This window comes from Desmodus rotundus, chromosome 6 (genome assembly GCF_022682495.2).
Source record: "Desmodus rotundus isolate HL8 chromosome 6, HLdesRot8A.1, whole genome shotgun sequence".
Classification (NCBI taxonomy): Eukaryota; Metazoa; Chordata; class Mammalia; order Chiroptera; family Phyllostomidae; genus Desmodus; species Desmodus rotundus.
In genome coordinates this window covers 159,377,502-159,389,365 of record NC_071392.1, presented here as the reverse complement: position 1 = coordinate 159,389,365, position 11,864 = coordinate 159,377,502, and the positions used below count along the sequence as shown (strand labels likewise).

The 11,864-nt window shown below is 54.9% G+C and overlaps 1 protein-coding gene across 1 annotated transcript; it reads right to left on the bottom strand.

Moving 5' to 3' along the window:
• Nucleotides 1-2,234: 2,234 nt before the first annotated feature.
• On the bottom strand, nt 2,235-4,235 carry PSMG3 (proteasome assembly chaperone 3). Its single transcript, XM_024576920.4, has 3 exons — nt 3,996-4,235; nt 3,288-3,525; nt 2,235-2,705 (listed from the first exon to the last, which is right to left on the bottom strand). The coding sequence occupies exons 2-3, from the start codon at nt 3,501-3,503 to the stop codon at nt 2,553-2,555; spliced, it is 369 nt and encodes a 122-aa protein (XP_024432688.1). The 5' UTR covers nt 3,504-3,525; nt 3,996-4,235; the 3' UTR covers nt 2,235-2,552.
• Nucleotides 4,236-11,864: the final 7,629 nt, after the last annotated feature.

The following is an 11,864-nucleotide window of genomic DNA, read 5'->3' as shown; positions in this document are numbered from 1 at the left end:
GGTCCAGCCCAGTGTCATTTGGGGCTGTTCCTGTAGCCATCCTCCCCTAGTGTATTCCTGTTCAGCCACTGCCTCCAGGAAGGCCTCCAGAGAGCCTGGCTCTGAGGCTTCCCCCTCCAGAGCCTCCTACACACTTGGGCAATGCCTTCGCCTCATGGAGCAGCTTTGGCTTCGGCCTGGCCCTTCCTGCTGGCACGCACCTCGTGTATTTTATAAGCCTGGGGCTCTGCCTGGCCACCTCAGCAGGTCCCCTTACTGCTCTGCTTTCTCATCTGTAGAGGTGAGTCTGAGGCCCTTCCCAGGGTGCAGCATGCAGGTCTCTGGCATTTCTGGGACCTAGGACAACCTTCCTTGCTGTGTGTGCCCCGAGCTCAGGTGAAGACGGCCATGTGACCCTCCGAGGGCCCAGCCCCCCAGATTAAGGCCAGTGAGCAAGCAGGACACAGCAGATGGGTGAGGTGACCCTCTGCCGGGGAGCGGGAGGAGCCCGGCTGTGTGGAGGCTCCAACGGTGAATGGAGGGCAGGAAAACCGAGGGGTCGGCTCCTGCATGCAGGAGGCTGGCAGTTCTGCCAGCCCAGGGCTCTCTGGCCACAAGGCCTGGTCCTGGGCGGCCAGGGTCACAGCCCATACACACTCAGGAAAGGTGGCTGGGCCAGCTGGGCCTGATTTTCCTGCCTGGGGCTGGATGCTGACCAAACCTGTCACAGGACAGACCTGCTGGCCCAGATCTGGGCAGCCAGGGCCTCTGACCAGGTGATCGGGCTCCTTGACAGCTCCCAGCTGGGCTGTGGGGTGGCAGAGAGGCTGCCAGCCGCCCCAGACCTCAATGCCAGTGCCTGCCTGCACCCCAGTGAGCTAATGCCCACACCTCTTGGCTTCGATGCTGGGGCTGAACCTCCTCCCTTCAGGATGGTCTGCCACCTGGGGACATCGCCCCATGAGGGACACACTACCTCCCTCCGTCCCTGCCCCCAGCCCCTTCCCCAGCTGCGAGCCGCGTCCTCTGGGCCAGCAGAGACAAGGTGGGGGCCACAGTGGGGGTGGCTGACCCGGCAACCTGCCTCTCCAGGCCAGCACCACTGGGGTCCTTTGGCCCTCCCCACTGGGCCCAAGGGGTGGCAGGACTTGTCTTCGAGCATCTGTTCTCGCCCACCATGGCTTGGGGCTGGGGTGAGTAGACAAGGACCCAGCGTCAGCCAGGGTTCAGGCCACACACAGGCAGCGGGAGGCAGAGAGGACAGGGACAGCAGCTGGACTGCGGGCCACCAAGCCTCCAGCACTACCCTGTAGGGCAGGAACAGCCTGGGGACCCTGAGCCATTTTTCCCCTCCCCTGGACCGGAGTGGGGCAGGGGGGTGGGGCCTCCCAGTGGTCTCTGGGGTTGCTCAGGTGGTGGCTGGACAAGGAAACATCACCTTTTGGTGGCTGATTTGTGCTCCTCACCTGGGCCTGGGCACTGAGCCCAGAGCTGGGGGAGCAGGACCTGGGGGCAAACGTGAGTTGGGACCCTGATCCACTCCCCACTGTATCTGCCATCCTCAGTTTCCATGGGTGATTGGAGCCCCCATGGGCAACAGGCCAGCCCCACTCAGGGTAGGGGCTCAGTGGGCATCCTGCCACCTGCTCCTCTTAAAGCAACCACAGGATGTTGCCGCCCGGGGAACAGGGGTCTGGCTGGCTCACTGTCCTTCCAGTCAAGAATGTCCTCGGTGGGCTTCTCTTGGTTTCCAGGCCGAGGGGCCGACCAGCCCAGTGGGACCCATGCTGGGGATTCTGGGACATTGTTCCATCCTCCTGCCTGCCCTCTCTGGACCTATTGCCTTGGCCTCTAGGGAGAACATGTGTGCCCAGGACCTGTCTGTACCTGCCTGTCGCCCCAGAGGGAGCTGCTTCCAACCCTGGGTGTGTGCCCAGGGGAGCCGGTGCACTGACCTGAGCCTGGACTGACCAGGCAGACCTCAGACCCTTTGGTTACTGGGGGGGGCATCCCTGGGTCTGTCAGGGGCATGACCTTGGGGGGCAGAGGGGGTGTAACTCAGAATTTCAAGGTGTGGGTGTTTCTCTCCAGGAGCCCCCCACCCCATTGGGGTGCTTGGGGCCGCAGCCTGGACACCACCCCCTCCTGTGTATGCACACACAGGGCCTTGTATTTGCCACACGAGGTCTCCTCCCACCTGAGGCACATGAACTGGAACTTAGGCCGTGGGACTGAAAGTTCTCAGGGCTGTTAAGGGTGGTGAAGTGGCTTGGGCTGAACACTCATCTTTAATACAGAACCAATTTACTTCAGAAGCTCATACTGCACACTGAGGCCCCGACTCATTCTTTCAATTCTCAAATATAACTGGATCCCAGCGAGAACCGTTCATGGCTCTCCCCACACGCCCTCCATGGACGGTGCCGGAGGCCAAACCAAGTCTGCGGGGGATGCGCACATCTCCTCTGGTTCCCAGGGCTGCAGCCGGGGAAGCCCTCCTTCCGAACTGCCGAAGATGGGTCTTCGACTGGAGAGCGCGTCTGAGTTCCCACTGGGCTCTGCCCAGCGCAGGGTCACCACACCTGGCACGTCTGAATCACCTCCCGCACGGCTGTCAGCCCCTCCAGGCTCCGGTCCTTCATGGCCACAGCGAGGAGGACTGCTTTGTTCCCTGCTTCCTGAGACACAAACGTCACCAGGTGCTTTGCGAAGACGTGGATGAGAGGCTGGGAAGGGAAGAGGAGAATACCAATTTACATGTTTCTCCCCCGCCCTTAATGCCTTTATTAAGTGTCCCCAGGAACCCAGACTGGCTTCCCACACCACCACTGAATCACCACCCGAGACGTCCGAGGTGAGCCTGGTCGGAAACACACCACCAATGAGACCTCATTCAATTTATCTGCTTAGTGCTTCCTGATTCCCGCCCTCCCGGTTACGTCTGATCTGGGAGGGCTCCGGAAAAACAAATCTGCAGCCAAGAAGTCTGTCAAGTCTCACAGCGGATCTTTCCGGAACAAATATGGACAGCCACTCATTACCTTCCTGTATCAGAATAAGGTCCAACTGCCAGGGAGGTTCTCAACGCAAAATCAACACATCCGCTTGTCTGCTGGATAAAATGCTGACCTGCCGGGAAAAGCATCCGCCACAGGCAGGTGGATGCCTCACACCCACAAAGGCCCCAGACAATGCTGCCGCCTGGGGGTTGGGGGGCTGCCCGCCAGGCACCCCACAAGTGTATAGACACATGACAGCCACAAAAGTGGCTTTTCCTCCATCACGGAGACTCCTCCCAACCACATTACCTCGTCCTGCCCGAGAAGGACTTTTGTGGTGAGCACGGGCTTGCTGACGTCACTGGCCACGTTGCTGGGCTCCAGGGAGACCAGGGTACCCATCTTCCCAAACTGGGTCACCACTACCAGGATGTGACTGCTGAAAGCTGTGCAGACCACCTGGGTAGGGACCCCACGCACCACTTCAGTCCTCTGTTTTGATGTCACCAGCGGTTTGCCTTCCATGGTTGGGGTTCTCCAATGGCACCTTTAGTTTATATAAGACAGGAAGGAGCGGAGGGAGGCAGAAAGGGAGGAAGAGGAGCAAGTCACCAACATCAGAGGCGCCTTGGCGCTCCAAAATGAGCATCGTTCGGCCTTAAAACAGAAACAGATGCAGCCCATTCAAAGCAAGCGTCTCTGTCCACGCGGGCTTCCCCTGGGACTTTCCGGAGCCGCGGATAGGACGCGCGCGGGCGCGAAAGGGAGATGCCAACTGCGCCTCCGGGTCCCGAGGCGAGGCAGCCTCCTTCCCGGCCGCCCCCGCCACCCGTGCGGAGAACGCTCCGCGGGTTTGCCAGCCGGCGCCAGAGTAGGGGCGCACGCCCCGGCAGTCGACCCGCGAAAGCTTTACTTTCTGCGTTTGGGCAAAGGACCCCCCGGGCCGGGGGGAAACCCCGGTGGCAGAAAGGAGCCGGCAGCCCAGCGCCTACCGGCCCCCAAGCCGCGCACGCTCACCTCGCTCACGGCTCCCGGAAGTGACGCACAGGGGCGACGCGGGCCCGTCCCCGCCCCCGCCCCCGCCCCCGCGGCCCTACGTGACGTGAATCCTCCGGGCTTGGGTTCCCCTGGTCGGGACTTCGCCCTGTGAGTGGCTGCGTGCGTGTCCCCCGACGGGCCGGTAGTTCGGGTAGAGAGAGGGCTGTAGCCCCGGCCGCGGCGCCAGGCCCTGCGCGCAGGGTGTCTCCGCTCCTCTGGTCCGTCCCCTGGGTTCCGGGGCTGTCAGGGGTGGACCACGAGGGGGCGCGGGAGCCTGCGCAGACTTGTCCCCAGTGTGCACTTGAGCCCGGCGGAAGGCGGGCCGGGAGCGCGGTCTCAGACCTCCGGACAGGGCAGTTCGCAGCTCTTGTTAGGCATTTAGGACGCAGGAGGGGACCCGAGGAAGGTTGCGTGGAGGTGGGGACGCAAGGCGAGCATCGAATTCCGGGAGAGTTGAGAGTGCGTGCTGCTATTTCAAATGTGCGTTCCCCTCGCCGCACGAGAACGGAGGACAGGGCTGCCTAAGGCAGACATAAGCCTTTTAGTAGAGTCCTAGGCCTGGGCGGGACTGCCCACCGGGACCTGCCCAGCTGGGAATTCATGGTCAGTCGCCCCAGGAACCCCTTGTTTGTGCACAAGGGTTGTCGCTCGAGGGGCCCCGATACAGCCCGGGCCAGTGGGACTTACAGCTCGGGGGCAGGTGGGGTCAGTGGGTTGGACATCGCTAAGAGGAAGCACGGGCTGAGGGGCATTCTAGCCAAACCAGCCTAGTGGGATTCTTGCTAATGGCACTGTGGAGCTCGAGTTAGGGGATCCTGCTTGGAGCGAGGTGTAGCAGAGGGCCTTAGCCAAGGCCCTTTGCCACTCGGCCTGTGCTGGGTCTGTGCCCTCCCTGTGCCCATCTGGGGACCCTTTCACACCGGAGGGAATAAGAAGAGCTAACATATCTGGCACCTAGTGTGTGCCCGGCATTGTTGTAATCCTAACAAGCCCCCGAAGTAGAAACACTTTACCGACAGGATGTTCAGGTTCCAAGAACTTGCCCAAGGTCACAAAGCTGGATCTGGACCTCAAACCTTTGCCCTTAGTCACTGCTCTTGGTCCCACATGCCCAAGTCAAGGGGGGAGGGGGCCGTGCTGCCCTGGAGCAGGATGGCTACTGGTCCCAGGGACCACCAGCCTCGAGAGCCCCAAACCGCTGAGCCTTCCTTTATGCAAGTTATTGGAGGTCAGAGAGTCTTGTGCTGGTCCCACAGCAATGTGGGCCTGGAGACTCTTCCTCAGGGGCTAACACCGCTGCAAAGCCGCACACATGGGCGGTCTTTCTGGCCAGGTTCCCAACAGCCCTCTTGAGGTGCATCCCCCAGTCCACAGCAACCCTCATCCCCCCAGAAGCATCAGCAGCCCTGATAGGGCCACTCGGCTCCAGGGACTTCGTTGCTGTGCAGCCAAGTTGAGTCCTGGGAAGCAAGCTCCTCCCCAAATGATTTCTGGTGGCCTCAGACAAAAGGCAGGCACACAAGGCATGATCAAAATAGATGTACAAAGCAGGAGGAAACGCTTTTGAGCTTTCACGCAGCCGCTTCACACAGGGGAAAGTTCTGAGTTTCATGGTTCCAAGACTCAAAAAGGAGGAAGCATATAATTTCTCAAGAGAGTTGAAGGTTGTTTTTTTTAAATTATGGAGACCATTTTGAAAAAGATTTTTATTTATTTTTAGAGGGGAAGGGAAAGAGAAAGAGAGGGAGAGAAACATCAACGTGTGGTTGCTTCTCCTGCACCCCCAACCGGGGACCTGGCCCGCAACCCGGGCCCATGCCCTGACTGGGAACTGAACCGGTGACCTTTTGGTTCACAGGCTGGCACTCAATCCCCTGAGCCACACCAGCCAGAGTACGTTGGTTCTAAAGTTAAACACACGTCTGTCCCTACACACAGCCCAACACGAATGGTGCTGTGCCACGTGAAACCTGTGGGGGGCTCATTCACACAGACCCCCCTGTTGGGCATTCTCTCTCTAGAGGAAAACAGACACGAGGTACCTGGTGCGCCCACACCAGGTCAGGAGTAACCGCTTACAGAGCAGGGGTTGAAGAACAAAGTGGACGATGTTTTGGTGGCACTGTTAAGCAAATATTTGCTTGTCACGTGGCTGTTTTTGGTCTTGTTCTGTTACAGAACAGACCGGGGGTGGGGGTGAATGATACACTGTTACCGAATGGACCCACCCTTGTGCTCCAGGGGTCCCCCACCCCTGTACTAGATTCGCCTAGCCCACCAGGGAAAAGACGTTTCAATGCCAGAGATTGGTGAAAAGGAAAGGGATTATTTATTTAGAGAGTTATACAAATTTAAGAGTAATGACTTAATGTCTTCATTGAGACCCCACAGTCATTTAGAATACCCACAAATGCACAGTCCTTCCTTCCCCCTCTGCCCAGTCCGGGGTAACGTATCTCAGAAAAAGAAATAGAAGCCCGTGGTTCTTCTCTGGTCCCAAAAAGATGCCACACGGCTGCCCTGCCTGGGTTTAAATCCCAGCGCCAGTCTTCCTCTGCCGCACCATTTCCGACTCCTCCCACAATTGGCCCCAGCTGCCAGCATTCCCGTATTCTTCCAGCTTTCCTGGGCTGCAGTAGTAAATCTGGTCAGGTGTGGTCCTGTGGCGTGGAGCCAATCATCTCCAAGCTCCTACGCAGGCTCTGTAACCAGGGGGAGTTGCCTCTCAGTGGCATCATGGGTTGAGTCACTCCCATCCCCCTGGCTCAAAGCCTGGCCACAGCTGTTTAACATATGTATGAAACGGTTACAGGTTACTGATATGTTAAACTACTATTCTAGAGGTTATCTGCAAAACTGTTGCTATTCAAAACAACTCTCAGTGGCCCTGCACCATGCGTCCCATTCCCCAGCTCAGACTTGTGGGGGTGAGGACGTCCCATATATATATATTTTTTTTCTCTAATATTTCCTAGACAATGAATTCTGGACCTCATTACAAACCCCTATGTGGGCCCCTCCCCCTTGTCTGCATCCTGTTACAGTTCAGGGGTGTCAAACTCATTTTTCACCAGGGGCCACATCACCCTCACTGTTGCCTTCAAAGGGCTGGATGTCATTTTAGGACTGTCTAAATGTAACTACTCCGTAACTAGGGGCTAGGAGCTCGGCGCTGCGCCTGGTCGAAACACAGTGCCGGCCAGATAAAACCAGGTGGGGGGTGGGACTCAGCCCCTGGGCCTGGTGTTCGCAGCCTGGCCTGCGGTTTAGATATTTGATAAAGGCTGACTGTGGGGGGAAGGGGAGGCAGGAAGCTCTTTCCCGGCTGAGTGGGGGCCCGAGGGGTGTGTGGGCAGAGCATGCGCGCCTGGGATGAGGGGGCAGCCGCTCAGCACCTGCTGCTGGCTGGTCCCCAGGCAAGGCTGTCACCGGACTAGAAGGAAAGATCCCTTAAGTGAATTCACTTAAAATGGGAACCAAATCCTCATAGTGTTAATGGTGCAGCAAGAGAATTTGAGAATTTATCTTGAAAAAAATTTTAAAGTTTTTAGTCAAGGAGTTTTAGGTTATGAATGCAATTATGGGCTAATTTGTAGAACAAAAAGGATTACACAAGTGTTGCTGGGCAGGGTCCCAGTTTCCCCAACAAGCCAGGCGGTAGCTCACACGCCCCCTTCACGCGTGTGGGATTTCCCGGCTGCGCCGTGCGGAGCCTCGTGTTGCTGGGGTGTCCAGGGCGTGGCCCGTCGGCTGGCTCCCAATGCCCTGGCGGACATTCAGGTCACTTCGGTCACATCCGTCCTGTCCAGCACCGCCAGGCCCTCCCACACCGGCCAGAGGCCCGAGGCGTTGTCGGAACGTCCCCCACTGTGACATTTATGGGTTTCCCGAATCACGTGCCTTCCGTAGGCTTTACCCCTTGACCTTGCAGTTGATTCGTGGTGGACTTCCACAGCTGTGCAGGCCTCATCGCCAGGTGTGTGCGCGTGAGGTTCTGGGGCTGCACGGGGGGCCGTGGAGTGGGACCCCTCGTGAAATGGTCCGCTCGTCAGGGCGACTCTGCCGCCACGGCGTCTGTGTCCCTGCAGCCATGGAAGAGGCAGTCGGTAATGGGAGCTGAACCGGAAAAGACACCGGCGTTCGGGCTGCCCGTCACTACCAAACCCAGTCAGCAGAGACAGGGATTGAATCTTTATGGTGCTTTATTCAGATGGCCAGTGATCCGAGAAGATGGCGGGTTCATACCCTAACAGACCATCTTCCCTTCTCTTTCCAGGCCAGACTTTTTATAACAGGGAATACACAAGGTGCAGCGAGGACTTTGAGATTGAGGGAGGATTAGGTGAAAGAAGCTGCAGCATCCCTATCCTGGGCAGTGAGCTGTTCCCAGGGCAGGTGGTCGCTGGAACACAAAGGCCCAGATGCCTCCCCTGTCCCCAGGTGGTGATCTGTGGCAGTGCCCCAGGAGGTCAGCTGTTTTCCCAGGAGGCAGGACGGGCTTTGTCTGTAGTTTCTGAAACAAAAGCTTTAACATATACATACTTACTAGACTATAACTTCTTACCTTAATCTAAAATTGACAATTGAGTTACAGAACAGACCGGGGTGGTGGGGGGTGAACGATACACTATTACTGTAGGACACCCCCTTTCTCTCTGGGGGTCCCCCCACCTCCTAGGTTCTTCTTGTCCGCTGCCAGAGGAAAGACGTCTCTCAATGCCACAGACTGGTGAAAAGGAGAGGAGTTATTTATTTAAAAGTTATACAGACTTAGAGTAATGACTTAATGTCTACATAAAAATACTAAAGTCCTTTAGAATACCCACAGATGCACACAGTCCTTCTTTCTCCCTCTGCCCAGTCCGGGGTACCGTGTCTCAGGAAAAGAAGTAGAAGTCTGTGATTCAGGGTCCCTACTCTGCCAAAGCCGTGTGGTTCTCCCCTGGCACGGCTGCCCTGCCTGGGTTTAAATCTCAGCGCCCGTCTTCCTCTGCAGCCCCATTTCCGACTCCTCCCACAATCAGTTACACCTGCCAGCATTCCCGTATTCTTCCAGCTTTACTGGGCTGCCATAGTAAGTCCGGGCAGGTGTGGCCCCATGGCATGGAGCAAATCCTCTCCAAGCTCTCACGCAGGCCCTGTAACCAGGGGGAGTTGCCTCCCAGTCCCATCTTGGGTGGAATTGGCTCCCATCCCCCTGGCTCAAAGCATGCCCACAGCTATTTAACGTATCCACGAAACCAGTTAAAGGTTATAGATATGTTAAATGACCGTGCCAGGGGTTAGCCGCACAGCTGTTGCTGTACAAAACAGCTCTGAAAGGCCCTGTTCCATGTGTCCCATCCCCCCTGGCTCAGGCTTGTGGGGGTGAGGACATCCTATATATATTTTCCTAACATTTCCTGGACACCTTGAGTTCTGGACCCCATTACAAATCCCTATTTGGGGCCCTCCTCTTAGCTGCACCCTGTTACAATTCCCCATTGTTAGTATGAAACTATCTCATTTCTATGAGATCAGAACTTAGCATTGGACTGTCCGGTGGGGCTTTTAGGAATACACCTAACTGCAGACCCACATAAGGAGGCACACTGTATGCAACACCAAGCTATGATACTGAACAAAATGACAAGGATAAAAACCATAAATGCCTCTCGAAGACCAGATGTACTAGGCAGCCAGGAGGTTGGTTTAGACCGGTCAATGCCAAACAATCCCTCTCTGTTTGATATCGGACACCACATCATTTACTTGCTTTACCTTATGCTCTATGAGTTGTGAACTATCAGTTAGGTTAAAACAGCAGAGTCCTTTAAATTCTTCACATCCATGATTTTGCCTTAAAAGTAGGTAGTCTACAGCTGCACGATTTTCTAGTACTACTTCTCTGATTTGTCCTAGTTCTTGACTAATGGCACTGATGGCTTGTGAGGTGGCATCCAAAGCTTTTCCCATAGTGCAGGCTCATCTCCTTATTTCTATATTCAAATAAATTACCATGGTTGGCATGACAAATATAGTTAAAGACACATATTCAGCAGGGCTAACGAGGTGTAAGTCACTGATACAAGAGAGTAAGGGAGAGATCCCGTCAAATCTGGGTCGAGTGGGGCTTTGGAGGCATAAATGCCGTCAGTCTCCCCAGAAAGCATGGTCCCCCAGAGTGTTTGCCTGAACATAAGAATAGACAGTCATTCCACATGTCAGAAACCATCCTGTGGGCCGTTTTACATGAGCATGAGCATGAGATACATCGGTGGTGGTGGTGCGATTCATTTTCACATCTGCTGAGAGCACAAGACGGTTTTTAGTACAGTTGGCAAAAGTTACACATCCTCTAGCTGGGGCTACAATACCGATTTTCAATGAAAACATTTCCCTGTCCTTTATAGTCACCACTGGTGCCCAATTATAAATATCAGAGTAGGTCATTTTCTTTTCAATATGTTCAAATACAGTATAATTTCTAAGGCTCTCCAAAGGAGTACAGACACCTATAACACATGGAGTGAAAGCTTGTTCAACATAAGTTCCTCCTGCAAGACAAAAGTCAGAAATATTCAGAACTGTTTTTGCTAAATATACCCAAATGTTTTCATCCCGTTTGAAGGGAATACGTTGTCCATAACAAGGAGCTAACAGGCAGTAATGAAGACAACATAACTCATTGTTTCCGAAAGATGACTCGGGTTTTCTTGAGGCTTGGCGGTCCATTGTTCCTCTAGTGCTTTCTTTATCCGGGTAGATGAATCCAAGGTTTTATTCCTGCCAACTTCACCACAGTTGGGGTGGTGAGGAGTATGTCCCAAGGTCCAGTCCACTTCTCTTCCAGTCGATTCTCTGGAGATCCTGCCCTCCAGGTCTTGAGCAGCACCTTGCCTCCTGGCTCCAACAAATGCAGTGAACCTACAGGGGAGGAGTCTCCAATGCAGGCAAAGTCATCGGTTACAGCTAAGATTTGACTTACATGTGGTGCGTAATTCTTCACCTTCATGTCTTGATCTGTATACATATCTCCCACCCCAATTGTAGCCTGAAATGGCCACCTGTACACAATTTCATAGGGACTCCACTGAATCCCACTTCGAGGAGCCACCCTTGTCCTGAGCAGGGCAATAGGCAAGGCTGGATCCCGATGCAGATGAGTTTCTTAACACAGCTTGGCTACATTTTTCTTCAGGGTGTGATTCATCTTCTCTACCTTCCCAGAAGCCTGAGTCTCCATACCAGGTAGAGTCTCCCCTGGATTCCTAAAATTTACTAACCTTCTGTGTAATTTATGAAACAAAAGCAGGTCCGTTGTCACTCTGGATGCTGCCAGGGAGGCCAAAGTGAGGGATTATTTCCTTCAGTAAAGCTTTCACTGCCTCCAAAGATGTCTCCATTCTAGTAGGATAAGCTTCTATCCATCCTGAAAAAGGCGTCAACAAAGACGAACAAATATTTCCACTCTCAGACCCTTGGCATCTGAGCAGTCTGTTTGGCAGACCTCACGTGGACACTGGCCTTGGTATTGCTGTCCTTCTCTCCTTTGATGGGGATCTGTTTGGGGTTGTTCTTCCGGCACACCACACATCTAGCAATTACTTTTCTTATGGCCCTAGAAATTCCGGGACCTGTGAGCCACAGTTTGACGTAGGTGGTTAAGGAGTCTCTTCCACAGTGTGTGGCCTCATGCAAATGCTTCATGACTGGCTCTACTAAATGGTCAGGAACACGGTATAGCTCCTTTCTTCTTCTTTTTCCATCTGCTATCAGGACCTTCTTCATCAAAACCTTAGCCCTTAGCTTTCTCTAAGTCTGCAGTCGAATATTCAAGGTCAAATTGTGACATGTCCAGAACAGGTA